We start from the raw sequence: 24,192 nt of genomic DNA on the forward strand, positions 1-24,192 counted from the left end.
ATTTCTCGGGTTCGTAGAGGTGATGCCTTAATTTTTTATGGAGTGTGCAATACTGCAGATACAGTTAGCTGGGTTTATGAGCACAAATGTCTTTCTAAATAAAATTTACATATTTTATAAGACAGCATACAAGTATTTTCCAGCAAGTTTTTTCCAAAAATTCCAGTGTTTTTTATCAAAAAATATGTTGTTTATTTTCGAAAGTCTCAACCGTTAACAATGTTATGTTCGAAATACACCTGCTTCAGCAGCCTTAATAATAAATCTTTTGATCACTAATCCATCCAATTCAGCGAAACTTGGAGTTTGTACCACTGCAGTCATGTTTCTTAAAATAAATTTAAAACAACTGTCTTCTAATTTCTAAAATATAGTACAATAAATATTACATAATGTTAGGAAATAGATATTTTAACAGTAAGCAAGAAATACATAGTATACCTTCATATTGCATGTAATGGCTGTGTTATACAAAGATATTACATTTTTTACTGTAATGTGTTTGCATATGGATTGCGTACAGTATTTCTTTAATTGATTTACGGAGTAATGGTTGGCTAACTTTAAGAGTTCTGTTGAAAAAAAAGTGTAATGAATGTAACATATCATTGTAAAAAATATTACGCATGTATATTTACCGAAAAAATTTTCTGCTGACACATCAATTTCATCAGTGTACAAATATTGTAGGAAAGCTTTAAAAAGATCGTATGAAAACATGTTCTCCTCTATAACACTGAAATAAATGTTTGGTAAAGAATCACAAAAATATTAAAATAATTCGAAAAAACGAACAACCTTTCATATTGCATATACAGTAGGTACTCGCTTCGAACTTCGCCCGTTTCATTTTGTTCGCGGAAGGTGGGAAATGTAGCTTACAAAGAAGAAATAGTAATTTCGTGGTGGTGTTGCGAGTAGTTTCGATTCAATAGCGGGAGAATTGTAGGTGGGAAATCTTATGCGATTGATTGGACACCGCAAAATAAATTATAAAAACCTCTGATCTTGTCGGAAATTCCGGTTCCATCTTCGTGGAACGCGCGGGTACCTGCTATATTAATAAAAACAACATGCATTGCGAATATCAGTTTACCCTTGATCTTCAGCCACACAATCTTTTTGGAACCTCGTTCTAAAGTACTGGCAACGAATCATCAGTATAGATTTGTGTACGTATATAGGAATCCCGTGTACTTGAATAATAAGATCACTGGTATTCTAGAATGCACAAAAAATTCAGTCAATAGCGTCGAAATAGTAAATGCATGTGTTGTACATAAATACACACTGGATCGTTAAATGCACACTTTAGTGATCCAAGCACACGATTCTCATTATTTTTATGAAAAATAAGCGGTTGATGCATAACTCTCGACGACGCATAATATGCAAAAGCGTCGTGGATGGAGCTCACTGATGTTAGAGTCGGAACCTTTATGTTCTGTCCTAGGCACTGACCCCACATATATATACGATTGTTCGTTCCCATAGCTATACTTATGTTATGATGACAAGAAGCTGCTATATCCACCACTTTTTCCATTTCTGATGCATCCAACTGGAAAGATTTTTAACAGTCTAGATGAAAAATTCAAACATCTATTAACAGTTCTGAAACAGTTAATAACAGTCTACCTTTGTTGGAACATGGGTATCATTAGGTGTGCAAATACCCAATTGTCGACAACTGTTTGCACCCCAAACATAAAGGACGCCTTCATTGCTTAATGCTAGAACATGCATGTAACCACAAGCTACTTTTTCTGTAAGTAAAAATGATTACTATTAGTAGTTATTTCTAGTGTATTTCGAAGAGCAAAGACATTAGACATACTTATTATAACTCCAACAAGCCTTGTAACTTGGGAAGGTTCTGTTTGACAGATACTATTATCAAGTCCTAATTGGCCAACACTATTGTCACCCCAACTATAAACCACCCCATCATCTGTGACTATTACATTAGATGAATGGCCACAACTAATACAAGCTATTTTTTTATCTATATTTACTTTTTTTGGTGATGCTGATTTAGGATTATGGTTTGTATAATCACTGCAAGATTCATAAACCTAAATAAAATAAAATAATCTATAAATCCTTCTTCTAAGTACATTGTCTTTAAAAGAAAGATTTGGTTTACCTTCCCAGATGATGTTAATACCAAAAAATGATACTTTCCACAAGCTATGTCCTCAACGATTTCATTGTCAAAATATGTATTCATTATACCTGGTGTCGAAGCTTCAATAATAAACCCATTTTTATTAAAGTACTCTGTCGTTATGGAAAACACCTATTAATTATCATAATAATTAATACAACATGATAAAATATAATTTAATATTTATAATTTTAAGAAAATACCATTCCTCCATGTGTAAGCACTAAAATATATGGCCCCTCGAAAAATGCAAAAGTTTTAATACCCAGTCCGCATAATGATTCTATTATTTTTGGACTGAAAGCATTGTGACAGTCATTAAATTCAAGGAGCCTCTGTGTATTATATTCAATTTTGTACACCTGATCGGTGTTTGTTACAATTAAAGCATTGCAAACATGATCACCTGCTTGATAAACTATGATGTCAAAACATGTTTGCTTATGTTTTACATACATTGCAAGCAACAAAGTTTACATTACCATACGCAAAAGCCACTCGAACACTTGATAGAAACTCCGGTGACATCAAATTAAAAATTGGCCATTTCTTTATATCCCCCATTTTCTTTGAAATTCAAAATTATTTTCCTATGTCAATAATGTATACAGCTAGACACAAAAAATACCGGATAATACTCTCAACAGCAATGCAATTAATTAATTGGAATTAATAAACTAATAACTGAGAGGAAATTTCTTCTCTGCTAATAACACAGACGAGGTATTGTCAAAGAGGTACAGGTATTGTAACTTTTACAGAAACAACTTCAATCAGCTGAAACTGATGATAAACTCCAGTCCTATAATGAATACAATAATGGCTGTAAAAAAAGACATACTAATAAAACAATAAAATTATTTCTATACATGTTTTCAATGTTCTCATCGATTATTTGTGGTTTTTTTTAAATTTTATGGTCTTATATCACATCAACTGCTACATGTAGGTTATTACTGTTATTAGCGACATCATAAAGTAAGCAAGTATAGGTTACGTTATAATTATTATTATTTAGGTATTACAGCCAGAGAGGCTTTTTCTCTCTGTCACAGCTACAGCCTTTACCTGCCTTTACTTTGTAAACAAACTGCGATATCAATGGTTAATTTACAAAACGATATTGTAGTTTTCATAGTTACCGACTATTCCGTCAAAATTTCGATTAGTTGCTATGTTTGTTAAACAGAGTGCCCTATTGTAGCAGACTCTTTTAGGGTTAGTATTGAGAAACAAAGTCTTCAAATAATAGTGTAACTGTTGCATTTGGCTGGGCAGGCCGATGCAAGGCGATGGTGGTGGAATTCAGTGGGCTTCAGCGTTTGTAACGTCAAGTAATTGCATAGTTATGCTATTTGTGCTTGAGAATTGATTGCAAAGCGGGCCCAGTTTAATTATTGTGTACCCAACCAATATCAGCAGTAATGAAGTTTGTGACTTAAACATATTTGCAAAATTAATAGGTTAATGCATGTAAGACCGAAATTACAAAGTCTACATCTTTAGAGTGTATCATATGGACTGCAATGACCAGAACACTTTAAAAATGAGTGAAAGTGAGTCTGTTTATGGGACTACATTGTCCCAAGAATCGATAAAGGTAATTGCAGAAAGCATAGGTGTTGGAAACTTTCCTGATGAAGCTGCCAAAGATCTCGCCGAAGATGTGAGCTATAGACTTAAGGAAATCATTCAGGTCAGTGTGTTTTTTAAAAACCTATTCAAACCGAAATTTGCCGTTAAACAATATTATTTCATGTTTAGGATGCAGCCAAGTTTATGAGGCATGGCAAACGTCAACGTATGACTACACATGACATAGACTGTGCTCTAAAAATTAAGAATATCGAACCAACATATGGATTTTTTGCCAAGGACCATGTACCATTCCGGTTTGCTTCCGGAGGTGGTAGAGAATTACATTTTGTGGAAGAAAAGGAAATCGATTTAAACGAAGTTATATCGATGTCTGGTGGTCAGTCGTGGCCAAAGTTACCATTGGAAATTACTCTGCGCACCCACTGGCTATGCATAGATGGTGTCCAACCCACAATACCAGAAAATCCGCCTCCAGTCTCCAAAGGTAATGAATTCAAATTGTAATATAAATTTTAGCTCTTTGTTGATTTCTTTATTTTTACCAATTCCATTGCAGACGTCCAAAAATTGGAAAGCGTCGATCCGACGAGTAAACTCTCGACCAAAAACCAAAATATTGGTGTCGGGAAACCAGGTGGTGGGGGAAAGAGTCAGAAATTACGTAATGTGGAGACTGTTCACGTTAAGCAATTAGCGACCCACGAACTGAGCGTCGAGCAGCAATTGTATTATAAAGAAATTACGGAAGCCTGCGTTGGATCGGATGAAGCGCGCAGAGCCGAAGCGCTTCAATCTCTTTCTGCCGATCCTGGTTTACATGAAATGCTGGCACGCATGTGCACCTTTATTGCCGAAGGAGTTCGCGTGAATGTTGTACAAAATCATCTTGCACTCCTAATTTACCTAATGCGAATGGTTAAAGCCCTTCTGGACAATCCGAGCCTCTATTTAGAGAAATATGTAAATACTCTAGTCTTTGTCCCATGCAATCCTTAACAAAATCTTCAATTTATACGCATTAATGTGTAATTTTAATTTGCAGTTACACGAACTGATACCGTCTATCGCGACTTGTATAGTATCACGGCAATTATGCATGAGACCGGAAGTAGATAATCACTGGGCCTTGCGCGACTTCGCTTCGCGTCTTATGGCTCAAATATGTAAAAATTTTAATACGTCCACGAACAATGTACAGACCCGTGTAACCAGGATGTTCAGTCAAGCACTGGCCAAGAATAATCAGGTCTGGTAATCGAATTAAAAACTATCGTGTGACTGTATGAGTCAATGATAATAATTGTCGATTAATTCATCTCTAGACTCCATTAGCATCCCTTTACGGTGCGATCGAGGGATTGTGCGAATTGGGTCCGGAGGTGATTAAGGCGTTGGTTATTCCGAAAATAAAGTCTATCTCTGAGCGGATAGAGTCGTGTATCGAAGGGCCAGGTTTGTCGAGCGTGGATAAGAATGGAGCGGGTCACATAAAAACTCTGCTTGTGGTAAGTGGAACGTTCGGTTAATCAAAATATTCCAGCGTGTACATCCACATTAAGCTTCAACGCAATTTCCAGAAATCCGTCGGTCCTGTTTTAAAGACTATACGGTCGCCGCCCGATTACGTAGAAGATTACAAGCAAGATTACGGTTACATAGGGCCTGCGTTATGCACAGCGGTTGTAAAGGCTCGCACGCAACCGACAACATTAGCAACAACCGCATCTACAACAGCGGCTTTAACAACTAGTCAACAGGGGCCAGCTTGTACCGGAAAGACCATCATGCAGGCCGGTAATTTGATTCTTTACGAAGCATCACCGTTTTCGCTGCGAAATTGAATACCTCTACACCTCCTTCCTCCTCTTCTTTTTTTTTTTTTGTTTTAATTTTTCATGCAAGTGACGAGTTCCAGTCCTGGCCAACAAACTGGGCGGACAATAATGTTAGGCACAAGTAGAACCCCCGGGGGAACTACCACAGGGGGTGGACAAAAATTTGTAATCCTGCAATCGCGATCGCAAACGCCGACCGCAACTTGTGCAATACAAGCACCACAACAACAGCAACAACAACCGTCTCAGACGCAACAGCAATCGCAGCAGCAACAAGTTATAATTTCTCAGACAAATGTTGTTCAACAAAAGTCCCACATACCAGGTGGCGGCGCTAAGCTAGTGGTGGTTTGCATGTCGAATACCAGCCACACTTCTACTACTACGCTAGCGCAGGCATGTACTAACATCTTAAAATGTATTCCTATTGAAATGGAGAGTACGTTAGAAGCGTAACCATTCGATAGAGCACATTAGTTAATTATATCGATTGTACTGTTACAGGGAAATCTGACGTCAAAAGCACAAAACGTTTTCGTCACGCAACAAGGCATCGAGTGTGCCTTAGGTCAAGAAGAAGAAAAGAATACTTTTCAGTGATCAAAAGTGCAATGATCATCGATCGATGACATACAAACGCGTAACACTTTGTACTTGCTCTAAACAAGCCGGACTATTACCTTTCTTACGCATTGTACATCAGTGGAATCCTAAGATTAATGTATTTAATATAAGGAAAAAATTAAACAATTTTTTTATAAACTACATATGCTTGTAAGGATGGGGAAAGATTAAGGAAGGGGATGGGAAATGGATAACGAAGCTCGGATGGGACTGATCATTTCTAGGCAACGAGAACCCGTGAGATGGTAGGTCTATTCTTATATTCTCTCTGCGACGAAACCCCATAACAGTGATCGGTCTATTCTGATATATTGTCTGCGGCCTGGCCTGAAAGAAGTTGTATCGACGCAAGTAAGGAACGGTTTCTATATTACCTGTAATATGGGTATACTTGTTGGTACAGAGGATAACAAGCTTAAAACTTATTGTTAGTTATCTATGTTACCGCACTAAGGGCATACTCCCTTAGAAGCTAGCGGAACACCATTGAGATGCAGGTTCCTCAAATTTCGTTAAAAAGGAGCATGCAGAATACGTCCATCGACCATTCCGAGAGGAATTTTCGATCGAGCCAGCCCCACCGACTGTAGAACCGCCTAATTCGAAAATATCACAGCTCTATTGTTCCCCGATCAATACTATCGAGCAGACCATATGATTCCAAAGTACAGGAAACACCCAACCAACCGAACAGCCATATGACGCGCAGCTGGGATAACTGCACGATGAGTCATCCGAGCTGAACGTCCACCCCTAAACGTCCTTTAGCCCTGCCCGCCCTCTCCCTGTTTCTGCTCCGTCCGAAATAGCTACAGAAGTATTTCTGGTCAGAGGCTGTAAAGAAACGGGTGGCTCTCTCCGAGAGAGATTCGAAATACATGGGACATCCAGCAGATACGTAAATATAGTTCAATAACCGCGGAGAGAGATTCCGTAAAAAGCAAGTTCACGCTTAACGCGGGGACCGTCTTTTTTCGTGCGTCGAATGTGAAATCGTGTTCCGTCGCGAAGGGTGAGTCAGCCACCCTCCGATGACGGTCAAGGAGACGATTGGAGGAAGCGTTCGCGACGGTGGTGGGGGTGATTCCTCGATGGGGGAGAGACGAACGGCGGATTGCGATTGGCCGAACGGTCGGGCACGGAATTCGGGGTGGGGGTCGGGCACAGTGCGAGCGTAAGATCGACGGAGGCGAGAGTGGTAGAGTGGCTCGCCGGTGTTACCTGGTGTTACGTGCCACAGAATCACTAGCCGGTCAGTCAGTGTACTGTCTCCTTCCTGCCCTTGAACGCTCGGCTGGACGGTGTTCTTTGCGCTCTCGCCTACCTATCGTAGTGTCAACTGACAGGTCAGTGCTCCTCTCACGTCGCGACACATTCCGATCCCGTTTGCTAGAAATTGCATGCGACAGACGATGCTTTCCACAAGCGAGAACCGATTCGCGAAGGTCCGGCTTTGCTCGGTTAAAGGACTAGCGTAGCAGTGGCTACGCTCGGTGCGTGCATTGTGCGTTTGTGTTTCTCGTCCGGTCGTTATCGATTCCGTTGCTCGTCCCACGAACGCTCCGTCGACCGGGGAATCGACCGGCTCCCCGGCACGCTCTCCGACTCGATATTGATCGACTTCGCCACTCAAAGATCGAAAATGGTGGGGTGTGGTCGGGAACCGTCGCACCCGTCCTCTCTCTCTCTCTCTCTGTGTACCACGAATCCCGAACCGATTTCGCGCGAGCTTTACATCGTTCGAAACGAATTCTTCGAAGCCGGAATCGAGTAAGACCACCATATCTCGTTCATTCAACGCCGTTATCCTGAGAACGACAAACCTTTGTCTCATTCCCCGATGCTCGACGGAGCTTTCGATAATCGATCGGGGCATGGTCCTTCGAGAAACGGAAATCGAATATCTCGGGGAAATTTTTCGAGCTGTGCTGGGCTGGGTTCGTTTTTGCTTCGAGTTTAGCGCGTAACCGCCGCCACCGCTGCGCCGGATGAAACCGGAAGTCATCAGTGACGGATTCGTTCGAAACTATCGAGCTCGGGTTTCGGGGAACTCATAATAATCGATATAATTCGGCCCACGTACGATGTGTCCGAGGTCTGTACAATTTCGGGAGCCTCGTCCTTACCGACCGGGTTCGTGTCCACCTTGTTAGGGCAATAGGATGGGACAAGGGCGTGGTTTTGACAGATGCACACCGTTGCGCATCGGCCGCGCAAATGCGCTTCTCGTTGCCGAGCGGCGAGCACAATCCCGTCCGTTGGGATCGCACGATTCTTTTCCATACCCCCGCGGTTGGAAAACAACGCCGATGCAAACGCGTTGCTTTTAACATTCAACGTTTCCCGAAGCTCTCTCGCAGTTGCTACGCAACCTCGCGGTCCTCGGGGGCCATTTGTGAAAGCAGGGATCGTGGAGAGTATTAACGATTCGGCTACCGGAAGTGTACGCTGCTCGAAACGAAAAAAAAAAAAAATAATGATACCGGTATCCTGCAACCGTTTTCGTTTCGCTACTGTGTTCAACGCAAAAAACAAAAATTTTTCACACAACAAGCCTACGAAGATTAACCCTTCGGGGACGAATGTCGGCATATCGACTACATCGGGCTCGTGTATCCAGTTAAATTTTAGATTTAGTTTAAATAATAGCAGTTTCCTTTTTTTCCTAGTATCTCCGAGTTTGTCGCACGATCTGGTAGTTTAACACTAGGTTTACGGGACCCGTGAAAATGACGGGTTCTAATATTTTTAACCCTTTGCACTAGAGTGGTGACTCTGAAACGCTACTAAAAATTGTAAAAAAATATTTGTTACATTACAAGATCTGTATTTAATAGATTGCTAAGCATTTAAATATTATATGTGGAAATCGGATCAGTTTCGTATGAATAAAATGAAAATATTCTAAGACGGAAGAAAAATTTAGTTTTGGAATTAAAATAGCGCCGAGTGCAAAGCGTTAATCTACGATTATTGAGATTCTGAAGATCCATCTACGTGGAATTACTCGACAAACTTATTTCCTTAGGTATATATTACTTTAGAAAATGGCTGAAAACTTGGATAGACACATTCTTCTTATTTTTATAAAGTAATGAAAAATACACACTTTTAATGCTCCGTAAACCTAGTGTTAAGGAAAGCGTTTCTAACATTTCAAGAAATTCTCCTCATCAAAGGGCTAATTGCCTGTGAATCATTTCGTCGTGTTATCGACAAGTCGTCCAAGCGGTTCTCAATCGTCGATCTTCCGCTTTTATTATACTGTTACCGGCAGGTGAACCGTTAACCGTAGTTCGGCGACGGCTTCGCGTGCAATTTTTCAAACGCCATTCCGCTCGCCTAAGTGCGCGTATTTCTCTGTCTCTCTCTCTCTCTCTCTCTCTCTCTCTCTCTCTCTCTCTCTCTCTCTCTCTCTCTCTCTCTCTCTCTCTCTCTCTCTGTTTTTCTCCGATGTTGTGTCGCGGCACGAGGGAGAGTATTTGCATGTTATCATGTCCCGAACGAGTTGGCTCGCTTCAAGGCGAGCGAGAGAGGAGGACTTTTCGAATAAGTACTCTACGAATTCGATTTACCCGATTCGTACAGTTCGTACTGCGTCGCGTATCAACGAGAAAAGATGGCGGACCAGTCCCACGCGGAATATTGAAAAATCTCTTGGGGGCTTTTTTTTTTACCCGTGACCATGAAAACTCTGGGTCGTCGATACACGCTGCGTAGTAGCGTGCGCTATACGCGGTATATACATGTTGCGGGCGGCACTATATATAGCGTTGTGTCTTTATATATATAGCGTTGTGTCTTTATATATACATGTACATATATATTTATATATACGTGTACATATTTACAGATAGCCGTGGAGTTCACGAACCCCACTCTTCTACCCCCGCATTGCCAATCGATGAAACCGTCTGCCACCCGTCGACCGCTCCCCCGGTGCAACCCCTCGTGTACACACGCGCACACACGCGCAAACACGCGCACGTTTCATTCACTTTTGCCCGCAGAAAAATATCGCACGCAGTTAGGATCGCGGGCCGCTGGCATTCTCCGCGGTAAGTCATACCTGAAGGGTATGCTAGGGCGTTCTCTCGACTCGTGACCGGTAGTCAGCCATTTTTGAAAATAAATTCCGTCAAAGTAAGAGATATCCGCCCACATCTACACAATCGAATGATCAAAATGGTCAGCCTATTCCTCACTTTCAGTGTATAGCTTCACGTCTTCGTATAAAACATTTACGAATATATTAACCCTTTGCCCTCGAAGCTATTTTGACTGCAAAATGGAATAATTCCCTCGACCTAGAATATTTCTATATATGTCTTTTTCACGTTGTACATACGAAAATGGTGGAATGTTCAGTAATTTATTAAATACAAACAAATTTAATGACGTAAGAAATATTTTGAACAGTGATATAGCAAATTTTTAATCACGCCTCACAGTCGCCGTTCGAGTGCCGAGGGTTAATAATAACGCTTAACCCATTTGCATCGTTCTAAAAATTAGAAATGGAGGGTGTTGTTGGAGATGAAACTAGTAATTCTGATTTTTTCTTTTAATGTTGAAGTATGGAATTCTTTTACTTGTAGTCATTTTTGTACTTAACACTACAAATTGCGAATATTGAGATTGTAAAAATGCATCCATGAGCAGTTATTTAACAAATTGATTCCTTTGGGTACATATTATTAAAAAAAAATGGTTACAAACTTTGATAGATACATTCATGTTATTTTTATAAAGTAATGTAAAATAGTCATTTTTAGTGCTCCGTAAACCTAGTGTTAAATATAATTAAAAAAGAAGTTCGGTGATAAAGGTCTTCTTTTCATATCTCCTTATGATTCAAATTGGTTAAGATGGTTGACTGTTGCCAAAATGGTGGAGGCTTCGTTTGAGACGTTCTTATCGTGGACTGGGTGCTCAAAGATCGCTCAAGTATTTCAGAAGAGTAGAGACATGGGGAGATAAAATGGTGGAGGCTTCGTTTCGGATGTCCTCATTGTGGGCTCGGTTCGCGCGGATTCGTGCTGCAGAACGAGCCTGCACGCAGAGTCCTGCGGGTTCGCGAGTCCCCCGGAACAAGGATTCGCGAACTGTTGCGCAGGACTGTACCGCACCCCTTGCGTTCTCGTCGTCAAGTGCCGTGGCCAGGATGTAGCCCGTCGCCCGGGAGCCTTAATGGCGAAAGCAATCTGCAATCTACGAGATTGGGTCAAAGGGTTCCCTTCAGCGCTTCATTCACCGTTCTTGACCCGCTGGAGCGGATGCCGATAGATCGCATAATTCGCGTTCGGATCACCTGATAACGGACCCATGCTTTCGTCATGGACGATTTCAACATCCACACGACGAAATCTGTCGGTAGGGATTGCGTCTTGAACTGTTTTCATGTCAATTGGGGATCGCCGAGGTAGTAACAAACTAAACCGTAGCCAGGACCACAGAAGCTTCGATGAGAAAGTAATCGAAAAATTGTTAGATCCTTGCGACGAGGTAATAATGATTTCACCGACTCGGATAATCCGGGTTCTACCGTACCGTGACTTAAACGAGCGAATGTGCTTCGAATTCTTTGGACCTGTTTCGATCAGAAAAATGCCGCGAGTACGCCGGTTAGGGTATCGTGGAAAGACGATTAAAAACAAACGTTTCGTCACTGAATCAGCATCGTTTCACAGCGGGCTGAAAGGCATTGCTGCGATTCCGAAGGTAGGACGTGTACTTCCACTGAAAAGCCTCGACGACGAGAATTGTATTTGTCGTCTTCGAAGCTGCCGAACTTCGAAGTGTCCGACACGCTCGGAGTCCAAGGGGGATTCGGTGGAATCAGGTCCACCGCTCGGATGAGCCGCTTGGTAACACGTAATACGCTCCTGAATGTTCTCGCCACCGCTCGATACGATACGCGCGGCGTCCAGGGTTCGTTAGCCGTCACGGTCGCATCGAACAGAGAAAGAGAGGAAGAGGGAGACAGAGAGATGAGAGAGGGAGAGAGAGAGAGAGAGAGAGAGAAAGAGGGAAGGAGAAAGGGAAAGAGAGAGTGCGACGATATCGCATTCGCCTAGGGCAGGAGTGCGACATGAAATGATCGCAACGCATTTTCTAGGCGCACGCTGTGCATGGTTTTACGTGGGTATTAGGTGCACGTAGGTGGCCGACTGCAGCCCACCGGTCGATATACGCTCCGCAACGCTCCGAAACGCTCCGAAACGCCTGCTGCATCGAGCCTCCGCCTCGGCTCTCCGTTAAACGCGATTACCCCAAGTTAATTGGCAGCCCGCGCGAACTCGTTAGCCGTCATCCGTAAGATCTCTCTCTCTCTCTCTCTCTCTCTCTCTCTCTCTCTCCCGAAACCTCTCTGTACCGAAACCCGTCGCGCAGTGGTCCGTTCCTACAAAATCGGTGGAATTAATTCCAAAATTTTCATGTTACGACATGGGTCGAAACTAGGACTTTTCCTAAACTAATACTTGATTGAGAAAACCTGGAAAGCGATCTCCGAAAAAAGATGGCTGATCTCTTTTCTTAAATAAATGATAGTTAAACGTATCAGTCTTCGCGTCTGTGTTTCTAATTGAATATTTTCTTGCCGATTAACCCATTACCCGCCGCAAGTCAAAAATACAAAAGAAAATCAAATTAACTGTATAATACATATTCATACTAACCAACTGGAACTATTTTTGCCATAATTGTTATCGTTTTTATTTAAATATAAAAATTGAAGCCCGTCCCATTTTTGGGACATTGGCGGAATGTACTGTAGTATACGAAAAGAACAAAATTAAAATTATACATTCGTTTTATTCGGTGTCCCAAAAATGGGACATCGGCGGATAATGGGCTAAAAATTGATTTTTACAGTACAGGCATTCATCTGTTTCCAATGAAAAAATTTCTCTATATTTTTACCTCTTACTAAAGTCGCAATTCACTATTACACACCGTCACACAGAATCATATTCGACCGAGGATAGGATTGTTCTAATTTTTATGGCGCGCTTAGACGTATCAAAATTGTTCCATCCTTGCATTCAGAAGACCCTACTGTTGACAAAATCATATTCGACCGAGGATAGGAATGTTCTAATTTTTCTGGCGCGGTTAGGCGTATCAAAATTGTTCCATCGTTGCATTCAGAAGACACTACTGTTGACAAAATCATATTCGACCGAGGATAGGAATGTTCTAATTTTTATGGTGCGGTTAGGCGTATCAAAATTGTACCATCAATGCATTCACGAGACCCTACTGTTGACAGAAATTCAAAGTATACCTGCGGCCAGTTGCAGCGTCTAAATTCATGCTCGCACGTTGACCGTGTAGTCGAATGGAGCAGAATCGCGAACAGCATGTGCTCGATAATCCAGTTATGCGTCTGTGCCCTAGTCCGCGGAGAGATCCAATGCCACGACCCTCGCACCGTGATGCACTGATCGATCTCGACCCGAGTTTCCAAGAGCTTTATCGGAACTCGTCAACCTGTGATGGATTAACCGAGTCGGTCGCTTCACTCTTTCACTAGTGTGCACCGCTGCGCAACCGATTGTAGTGGATTTCGATGACGGTAGAATCAAAGTCGAGCGCAAAACTGTTAGGTTGCGTCGCTGGGGCGTGTTGTAGGTTCACCACTGAAATTGCTAATCCTGCTGATAGACTTTCAACAATTAGGAAATAATCGCCGGTAGATTCGGAAAGTCACGATTCTCGGGAAAGGAGCATACCAGCGTTTTACTCGTCTCGTCGAATAAAGTGTGACGAATAGACTGCCAATTTTATGCGTCTACGGAAAAAATGGGTGGACAAAATACGAAAAAGTGAAAATATCTTTTTTTGAATCTTTTGTTGAATCCCCGTTTCTCATAATTGACCAAGACAATTTTTCTTCAGCGTAAAGACCCGCAGTCCGACGATGAACAAAGCCGGGTTCCAACGATCGTGGAAAATTTTGCAGAAGGCTACAAACGCGAGGGAACGAAACTGGTCGGGGACGAAAAGGGGACCAAAACGATCCTCGCCGTCCCGAATCCGTGGTTCCTCGAGGATCGATCCCCGGCGTCGATCCCACGCGAATCCTCGGCGATCGTCGCGGAGACGCACGACATTGAAATTCCGCGCGCGCGTGCGCGCGCTCGTCGAGTCCGTTTTATGGATGACTCTCGCGGATTCCAAGGCGAGTCGAACGCGAATCTGTCTTGTTGTACGTCGACGTACGTAGTCGTCGACGAGCACGACTCTCGTTCGTTTGTACATACCACGGTACTTACACCGACGCGCGTCCAGCAAACCGGCTAGCGCGAGTCGGCGCGACCAACCTAGTTTCCTTATTAACTCTCGGCCCCCGTTTCTCCTCGCGAGATCAAGTAGAATCCATCGTGATTTCTCCAGACAACCGTGCTCACTGTGCCCGAGCATGTTCATTTCTCCTCCGCCGCGATAATCCCGGGCGAGAAAGAAACACCGCTGGTTTCCTAGCTCCTGTGAAATCGACCGACTTCGACGGTCCTCCGCGGGACCCTGTCGCCAGACTGCAGGTTCTCATGCAAAATTATTCTATGTTAACTACAAATGTTTCTGTAATATCACTTTCATTCAATTCAATTTCACTTTTTAAATCGTCCGAAATATATCAACGCGAACCATTCGGAGTACGAATGTTAAACTAAAAATCTTGACTCTTGTTATTTTCAGAAAGTTAGAAGCAGTCACGTTTAGTGCCCCCCCCCCCCCCCCCCGTGAACCCAGCGTTAAAAGAATAGATATTGGAAAGAAAGAAATTTCGCTGCGCGGCATAAACGAGCCCGCGGAGGGTTAAAGGGTTAAGGAGGGTCGAATAGGTCCGAAGACGGAGCAGAAATTCCGCGTTTCACCTGGGGAGCGATTAAGGACGCGTCCGACGGTGGAAATATCGATGGAGGTCGGGTCCACGCGCGCCAGCCTTAAAGGAAGACTAATCGTCGAGGCATCTCCTCTTCGTTTTGTTACCGTTACGCGATGTTTGTGTTCCCGTGTGTATGGGCGCGCGCACTCGATGCAAGACTCCCACACGCCGCGGATAGGGACGAGAAGAGAGGAGAGAAGAAATATTCACCGAGCGGGATACACGTAAAGGACGCGAGAGCGTGCGTCCACGGTTGCGTATTCGGCCTGTTTCGAGCTCTCGCTATATACAGCCATACGACCGGCTACCATATAAGGTCCTATACACAGCCTTGTCGGTGCTGACCCACCGTTGGAACATGTATCCCTCGAAACGCTCTCCCGGAGCCACTGGCGTACACTCATTTAGGACTTACTTACCCGTTCGACTCGTTTCCTTCTTCCCCGTCGCAAAGCGTTGCTAAATCTCGCCCAAAAACGAAATTTCAACCGAACGGGTCTCACCGAACACTGCGATCACTCGTTTCGGCGCGAACGAGTCCTCCGGGACCCCTTCTCTGAACTAATCGCGACAGACATGGCAGATCTTCAGGGCCAACCTCTTCATACTAGATCGCAACATTAATTCGTTCGGTTATCCTCGGTATTTTCTTTTCCATTTATTTACAAGGCGCAGAATTGCAATCACTCAATCATAAACTCAGTTATCCGTTGTATTTGCAATCAGTCAAAAACGAGTCTAAATCGTTCAAATTGGATCGTATTTATCATTGCAACCCCGCCGAATTTATGTTACAACCCAGTAATTTGAGTCCTTTAGATGCAGCTCGGTGGATGTCAATGATCAATGATCTATGGTAGAGGCAAGCTCTAACAACATTATCGATCGTCGTTCAAATAAATAATGATTGTGTTAAGCCTGATTGCCTTCTAGCATTTCTAATGATAATAATGTTAATGTTCAATTTGAAAGTTCATTTAGTGGTTAAGACCACTTCTTTTTTTGTCCTCGCGTTCAGAAACACGGTTTGCTACTTGAAATTACGAAAAAATTCAGATTCCGCAACGAGACAATTGCTCGGATTAAATCACCGTGCGTTAAAAAATGTTTAATCGAGAATTCGGAAACAATTTCTCCGTGCTCGCGTTTTCCACGCGTTCTTCGCGCGACAAAGAAGAATCGCGAGGCGTCAAGCTTGTGTAAGTCGAACGCTGACTGGAATTCTTTTGTACGTACAACGTTCGCTAATTGCACACGTCGCGAATTTAATCGTGCTCGCGAAGAAATTCGACGCTGGAGTTTCGATTCGTTGCACTATGCAATTACGCGTCCGAAAGCTTTCGAAACATTTTGCGTGGAAACTAGTCCACCATTTTCCTTATCAGCGGACTGTTAAAAAAATGTTCGTGGTCAATCGTCAACATTCGTCGTTCACGTTGAACGAAGGTGTATTTCATTTCATTTCTAAATAACAGAAATAATAACGTTACCTTGAAAAATAAAAATTGTCGACATTCTTGAATTTTCAAAATCTTTCTGCCGTTGTAAATTGCATCAACTCGGTTTTTGTCGTGGACGCATAAAATCCGCGAATTGTCAGGCACGATTGCACAGAAAGATTTCTTAAAATGCAATAAATATCCAATAGCGAACGACGCAGAAAACGATTGTTTTTGCTGAAAGACTCAATTAGTTTCCGAGAATGCAAATTCGCGTGGTCGTCGATGCTTTCGAAATCGAAGCTGGCAATTCGATCACGCGACAACGAGCCGCGGGGGAGCATGATTCGCTTTGATAACGTTTGATAAATCTCTCGTGGGTGACTTAAGCCGCGCGGAATGCAGATGAGTCTCTCTCTCCCTCTTCCCCAGTGGTATATCATCTTATAAAAATAGTCATCTAGATGCTAAAAGTAACGAACGCGAATGGCAAAAATGAAGCAAAAACGGCGAAACAAATGGAGAAGGGGAGCATGAGTCACCGTGGGTTCCAGTGGTGCACAATCTTGCTTAATTACGTGTCAGTGCAAACCACGATGACGCTTATCTGCGACACACTTGTGTTTACTCTTTCCCGTTTTTACTTCACGTGCGCTATCGAGTTTTCGCGCCGAGAATGGAAAACAGTGAAAATCACGTTTGCTACTGCAGTATCCTCGAACTAGCAACGGGCTAGAGTAAAATAAAAATCGTAAAATAAAAATTACAGGTTGAAAATAACATAAAAGCATGAAAATGTTCGACGAATGTTTTTAAAACATCTTCTCCTGCTTACTTTTAGCATAAAATCTAGTGATCAATTCCTGTTCGGCCGCTGCGAATCGCAATTAACTGAAACAATTTTCATTCCGCATTAATTAGGAGAAACAAGCCGCGCAGATACAGCGTTAATTAATAACCGCAGGATGCGCCGAGCTAAAGTATTTATGTATCATGTTCGAACCGATTTGTTTAACAGAATGCAGCCTGCTCGGCTTCAGAAACGCCGGCGCCGACGGTTGCGTGTCACTGGCCTAACAACCGTAAATCGTAAAAGCTGCGCGAGTACCGGATTCGATGTAGGAACGACGAGTCCTCGAGTCATCGGACGTGCGAGGACTGTCAATTGTCTTTTCCTTTTCTTTTTGTTTCTCATTTTTTTTCGGCTCGTGCCCGAGAAAAATTTGATTTCACGTCGCGGTTTTTTGTTTTTTGTGAACGCTGTCGCGTTGCCGGACGTGGCGGATCCTTTCCTCGAAGACGATTATGCGATAGCGATGTTACAAACGCGCGATAAGGATTCCCGACGTAAAAGTGGTTTTGAAGACAAGACCGTTAACGAGCCGTGGTCACGAAAAATCAATTTTTGTGTCGTTAAACGTGTATTTGCAATGGCACTTTCATTATTGATTCAATGGAGTAATCCGAAAAGAATTCATCTTTCGTCAGAGCCGTTTACGGCAGACTCTAACACCATTTTTCTGTCGAATAACGTGTACTTCCTGAAAGTTATTCACGCCCTACGCACAGGAAGCCTGTTAACCGCGATCTCAACGATCGCGCCCTATTAAAAATAATTTAGAAGTCTTCCTTTAAAAAAATGATCGAAAAAGGCGTGATTAAATTATTACCGCGGATGACTAGTTGGTTCACGATATGAATTGTCGGTGCCATTAAATACGTGATTAGAAAGCCTTCAACGATCACAGATGTTTAGGAATAACGGTAGTCATGCTGGTTTTCGTGGCCGAGTTTTCGCCGATATTTAAGAATTTTTTTCAAGGGAATTATGGAACTTTATGAATTAAGATTTCGCACATACGTTTACTGGTATCCGAAGTATATGTGTGATTTTTTAAAAGTAAAAATAATCAGAATTCCACGAGTTACATGTGAATTTTACAATCGAATCCTTTCGCACACTTATTGCACCTCAGTGGGCTGAGAAAAATCGATTTTTCGAACACGAGAAACCAGGATACTTGAACCCGTTTCTTTCCCGAACGGAACGCGGTTTGGCTAGGATGGCAACCGATAAAAAATGCAAGCGTTTCGGTAGGAGATTACGGGCGGCGAAGGATGTGTGACAAGAAACGAAATGGTAGGAAGAGGGGACCGGAAGTGTTGAGCTTCTGCTGCTTCCGCTTCGTAACGCGTTAGTTGGCGGCGTGCAACGGTGGCAAAAGATCCGCAGATAAAGAAAAGCCTCCTCGGCCGTTGATTCGTTCCCGGCCGAATTTTAACGAGAGAACACGAGCCTGTTTCGTGTTCTTACACGAACATGTTCGCCTCTTTCCGGCTGTTTTTTTTTTTTTCGCCTTGTCCAGTGATTAAGTATGAAACCTCGGGTGTCCGTCGAAGCTTGAAGCGAGGAGCACGGGCGTTAATTAGCGATCAAGAGGAAAAAAGCTCTCGCGCGCCTGCCGAGAGGAGACCCGAAAATCCGTTACTTTCTGCAAACCGGGTAACACCGGAAATGCTAGGCGAGCAACAGCTGCCTTCGGCTTTGCATTCGGTAGAAACGGTGCCGTTACTCGCCCGGAATTTATGGCACCGGCCTTTCCTCGGCTGTCTCGTATCTTCAGGATCCAGCGGGATCCTCGTCCTGCGAAAATCAACGTTATTCTCGTTCCCTGGACGCTCGCGAACACTATCGTCCGCCATGCTGCCAGCTTCGGCTCGATTTAACCCTTAGCACTCGAACGGTGACTCTGAAGCACCACCAGAAATTGTTGTGGCATTATTTCAAAGAAATTACAAAAAATATTACAAAATATTTGTTACATTACAATATTTGTATTTAATAGATTACTAAACATTCAAATACTATACGTAGAAATCGGATCAGTTTCGTTTGAATAAATTGAAAATATTGTAAGACGGAAGAAAAATTTAATTTTACGTTGAAAATAATGCCGAGTGCAAAGGGTTAATTTACAGTTTTGTTGCGAACATGGGAAAATCAAAATCGAGTACGTACGAAATTAATGGTTTCCAAAGGCAATTGGGTTTTCTGAAACGAAGTCGGTACAGCTTTTACCACGTTCGCTGCGATACCGCATTTGAAAATGAATCATTGCGATAACATACAGGGTGTGTCACCGAATACACGCAGCCCGAATAACTTCTATATTTTTTGAGGTAGGGAGAAATGTTTCAGACACGAAACGTGGTACACGGAACTTTTCTTCAGGTGCTTAGGAGACTCGAAGGTCAACTTGACCCTTTGCACTCGAGTGGTGACTCTGAAGCACCACTGGAAATTGTTGTGGCATTATTTCATTAAAATGTATTTGTTACATTACAAAATTTGTATCTAACAGATTACTAAACATTTAAATATTATACGTGGAAATCGGGTCAGTTTCGTATGAACAAAATTAAAATATTCTAAGACGGAAGAGAAAAATTTAGTTTTAGAATGAATATAGCGCCGAGTGCAAAGGGTTAATATGTTTTAAATAGAACCATTCCCGAAGAAAATGCCTATTTTTCATCCATTTTTGTGGTTGTAACCTTGAACGACCTTGGACGACTATAATCATTGAAATGGTCAAATTACACGTGCTTTGGAGTCGTTCGACGTTCGTTTGTAACATTTTAGCGTTTCACCGGCGATAAAACGGTAATTTTTTTCTTTAAATCGATAGAAAAAGACAGACCGATAGTAACAATCTCTTTTTGCCTAGATTCCGTAAATTGCTATAATTTAGAAAGTGGACAGCATTTTCCGGTAGAGGCACCATATCGATTCGTGTCTGGAAACGATTGAAAGCGCGTCGAACCGGGTTTAACGCATTCGTCGACGTATTCCGACGTTTCTGCCAATAATTTGATTTGGAAAGCGCCGCGCCGAAGACATCGTCCTATCGATACGTGCCTATAGTGTCGCGCATAAACGGTTCGCGTTGTCACACAACCTTGTTCCATTCCCGGTAACACGATAACAATGAAACGACGCGTTCGCCGACACCGCGTTCGTTACGCCCGCTATTCTTCGTTCCGATTACATTCTGTGCAACTCGTTGTTGTTATTATTCCGTGCAACTGTTACACCGTCGACCCCTGTACCCCTCTGCCGGAAAAATTCCCGAAAAAATTGCAACGCGTGAAACTGGACAAAACGTGACAAAGCTTTGATTGATTAGTTTATCTAGACCAACTATTTTCACAGATCTGCATAATCGGCAAAAAAGCCTTACAATACGAATACGTTGTTTTGTTCCAAACGCAGTCGAATAAAATTGGATAAAATCTCGCAAGCGAAAGAACTCGCGCTTTGAAATATCCCGTTTCAATTAAAATAAAATAAAGTTCCCGATTAAAATCCCGTTTCGGGATCGCAATTATTTTCGCTCGGCCAGAGTAATCGGGTTTTCTTGTAATCAGCGTGACCCGCAGCATTTATCAAAATTGCGGTCGGTTCGTCGCGCAGGACTCGGTAAACAGAAACGTATCGCTTCGGCACGGGGAAAAAAACGGTACGGTTAATCTCAGATGGTACTGTTGTTGATGTCACTTCTGTAGTTAGAAATTGCTTTTGCCCGTCTGTAATCTCGCTTGGCAGGAGGGGGAGGGGGTTCCTGTGGGTCCGAATCCGCTTGGGTGTCGCCGAAGTATCGACAGTAAACATTCGTTGCCCGGTCGCGATTAAAAATATCAGAAAGACGCGTAATGCCGTTAAGGAGTGCCGTAACTTCTCCGCGGCCGAGCGAACGGTCTCGCCGAGGTTATGCGAATGAGATGTTCCCCTGGCGGATCGATTCTCTGACGACGATCGTCTCCTGTTGCAGATTGAGGAGTACAACAGAGCCACCATGTCGAGTCCGTCGCTGAAGGATCTGCCGAAAGTAGCCTTAGACCTGAAAAGCGAGCTGGAGGGCTTCAACCACGGCTGCATGAAGAAGGCCGCCACCGCTGAAAAGAATGTCCTGCCTTCCGCCGAAGGTACATGTCTCCCTGGACTAGCATCGTGCAGGGTGTCCTCGAATTAACGCTCGAAAACCGACAAAAATCTGAATGTCAGCCCTAGAGCCATTTTCCCTCGGTGTCCTCGAGGGAAATGGTCGTGGGACCTGCAGTCGGTCGCAAAAGTGTAATACCATCCTTCAAAAAACTAGTTGAAACTAGTTATTGAACAGACCCTGGAGAATTGCTCAAAATTTGGAACATGTACTTACACGTTTCTGGCCGACTGTATATTGTCATATGCGCTTGAGAATTTAACGACGGTACCACAGAGACACCCTGTATTACACGTCTTATTCCCGAACGCAAGTGTGCCTCTCGTAATTAACGGGAAGACCCGACTCGGCGGCGTAAGTAAAATCCGATTTGTTGAGAGAGATTGTAACAGAAGTATTGTATGTAGACGTGCGACAAGAACGACAGCACTCGGAATTGATCCAGGGCGTGGAGTCGTTTAAGCCAGGTCAATTGAAACACGCCGACACGAAAGAGAAGATTATTTTACCCAACGCCAAAGGTACCGCAGACAGGTTTCATCAGCCGGTAACAGAGGGGCCTGTTGCTTTTGGTGCTTCGAGGTGGCGCGAGCAATCACACACGCGCGACCACCTGAATTATTTATGTACATTAGATACGCTTTCGCTTTCGGAGAGCTTAAAAATTATGTACTGTACCGTGCAGAGGCGAGAAGATTGGTAGAGGACTCCCCGCTATCTCTGCTTGTCCTGCTCTATTGTATGTTAATGATTCAACCAATCCGGTACGCATCTTCTTATCTCTGCGCAGTACCTCTCATGGGAAATTATTGGTCTCTTGCTCTCTACTGTCGACGACGTTAACGCTTCAGCTACCGGCAATTGCCTAATTGATAAATTGTTCTGTAACCATGGCAGTCTCATTCGTGATCAAAGTATCTTGAGTAAAATGACGTGATCAATGAAGTCACCGATCCAAAAGAAAGTTACAGAGACTCTTTCGAGAAGAATACGATGATTGAAAAGCTAAAGTATGGTGGCTGAAGTGTACACAGACATTGCAGAACTATCACAATAACACTGTATGACTTTCCTTGCCGAGAGATAGTTCATCGAATCACATTGGTCGCTTAGGTACATAGTATAAGTCCTTTTGGATAACATAGACATAATTTCAAGTCATGATCGAGACTTTTGTTCCATTTCATATACAACTGAATCTTTATTTAGTTGATCATGTGTAAGGCTACCAAATTTAATTATGAAGTTATGTCCATGTTTGATAAAACAATCCATGTATTTCGCTTACACGTACATTCAATACAGACAACATACATCTCCGCTATTTTCTTCAGAACTGTGGTGTACTTCAGGGGAACACGGTTGCCATGTCTTTTGGTTTACCATCGTTTATATTATTTTCTAACAATGATTTCTTGTTTTGTAGACGTAGCCGCGGAGAAAACTCAACAAACGTTGATCGCCGGCATCGAAAAATTCGACCCGGCCAGTCTAAAACACACCGAGACCCAAGAAAAGAATCCTCTACCTGACAAGGATGGTACAGTATCCTTTCATCTTCTCTCAAAAAGAAATTTTGAGAAAAGATCATTTAATATCGCGTGTATTTCTTGTGTACAGTGATCCAGCAGGAGAAGGGTAAGCAGCAGCTAATCTCCGGAATTGAAAATTTCGATCAGGCGAAACTGAAACACGCGGAAACGCTGGAGAAAAATCCCTTGCCAACCAAAGAAGGTAGATCTTGAACTTGGATCATCCTGTAAAAGCTTGAGAGTATTTCTAAAGAGAAGAAAATTAAATGAAGTCACGTTTTCTGTTTCAGCGATCGACGCCGAGAAAATAGCTGCTTAAAGGGAAGCTTTTGTGATTCGAAGGAAAAAAAAAAGAAAAAAAAAGCAGAAAAGAAAGGGAGCAGCGACTCATTTCTTCCATTTTCTATATCACGACATTTTATAACAATTACTCATACATTGCCGACAGGAAAAAAAAAAGGAAAATGCGAGACACTGTGTTAATGTAATCTTATGATTATACTTATCCTACCGCCACGAGCGTTCCTTTCGGCGAGACACGTACAAGTCGATTTTTTACACGGACCTATTTGTATTAACAACGGTTAGGCGGTGTGAGGGTTCGGGCCCAAACATAAACGAAAAATAACGATAACGAAGTTTTTTGATAAAGCGCAACCGGTTCGATTCCTAACGTTACCAACGATCTAAGCATTTTTGGGCTTGTATCAGCATCCGTCTTTATATACTAACTCGCCAAAGGATGTACTTTTTATACTAAGAAAAGCTCTGCACGCCAGACGAACGTTATTTTCGATAGCAACAAAATTGGGTAGCATTGCATGCGTTACAGATATATCGCAATGGTACAGCGGTTGACCTTATATTTGTGTAAAAATCATATTTTATATAAACGGGCTATTGTACTTTTTTAATATTTCGTACACATCGCATTGTCATTCCGATAAAAATTATGACGAATAAAAAAGTAATTTGTAAAAAAAAAAATAACGAAATGTTGCTGAATTCTCTCCGATGCCTGTATCTATAGAATAATCCTTTTATTAATTAATTTTCTTTGCCTCAAAGTACATGTCACAGATGGGTCGATAGATTTCACG

At 42.6% G+C, this 24,192-nt stretch overlaps 3 protein-coding genes across 5 annotated transcripts; 2 read left to right on the forward strand and 1 right to left on the reverse strand.

The window, feature by feature from the left end:
* Nucleotides 1–154: 154 nt before the first annotated feature.
* Nucleotides 155–3,423, reverse strand: LOC143356687 (RCC1 and BTB domain-containing protein 1-like). Of its 2 annotated transcripts, XM_076792586.1 has the most exons (10): nt 2,650–3,423; nt 2,371–2,573; nt 2,147–2,299; nt 1,838–2,075; nt 1,639–1,766; nt 1,292–1,561; nt 1,097–1,221; nt 639–736; nt 442–572; nt 155–363 (listed from the first exon to the last, which is right to left on the reverse strand). In XM_076792586.1, exons 1-10 carry the CDS (start codon nt 2,729–2,731, stop codon nt 223–225), a joined length of 1,569 nt encoding a protein of 522 aa, XP_076648701.1. In that variant the 5' UTR covers nt 2,732–3,423; the 3' UTR covers nt 155–222. The 2 variants fall into 2 exon arrangements, with proteins under 2 accessions (XP_076648701.1, XP_076648700.1); XM_076792585.1 differs by having other exon boundaries at nt 442–736.
* A 10-nt stretch (nt 3,424–3,433) lies between these two features.
* Nucleotides 3,434–6,366, forward strand: LOC143356683 (transcription initiation factor TFIID subunit 6). The gene is made up of 8 exons (XM_076792580.1): nt 3,434–3,863; nt 3,932–4,250; nt 4,323–4,726; nt 4,809–5,012; nt 5,089–5,271; nt 5,344–5,560; nt 5,669–5,997; nt 6,106–6,366. Exons 1-8 carry the CDS (start codon nt 3,684–3,686, stop codon nt 6,199–6,201), a joined length of 1,932 nt encoding a protein of 643 aa, XP_076648695.1. The 5' UTR covers nt 3,434–3,683; the 3' UTR covers nt 6,202–6,366.
* A 1,034-nt stretch (nt 6,367–7,400) lies between these two features.
* On the forward strand, nt 7,401–24,087 carry Cib (thymosin beta cib). 2 transcript variants are annotated; one of them, XM_076792591.1, is made up of 6 exons: nt 7,401–7,571; nt 21,390–21,543; nt 21,968–22,081; nt 22,987–23,100; nt 23,181–23,294; nt 23,383–24,087. In XM_076792591.1, the coding sequence occupies exons 2-6, from the start codon at nt 21,414–21,416 to the stop codon at nt 23,409–23,411; spliced, it is 501 nt and encodes a 166-aa protein (XP_076648706.1). In that variant the 5' UTR covers nt 7,401–7,571; nt 21,390–21,413; the 3' UTR covers nt 23,412–24,087. The 2 variants fall into 2 exon arrangements, with proteins under 2 accessions (XP_076648706.1, XP_076648707.1); XM_076792592.1 differs by lacking the exon at nt 21,968–22,081 and having other exon boundaries at nt 7,402–7,571.
* Nucleotides 24,088–24,192: the final 105 nt, after the last annotated feature.

This window comes from Halictus rubicundus, chromosome 8 (genome assembly GCF_050948215.1).
Source record: "Halictus rubicundus isolate RS-2024b chromosome 8, iyHalRubi1_principal, whole genome shotgun sequence".
In the NCBI taxonomy this organism is placed as follows: domain Eukaryota; kingdom Metazoa; phylum Arthropoda; class Insecta; order Hymenoptera; family Halictidae; genus Halictus; species Halictus rubicundus.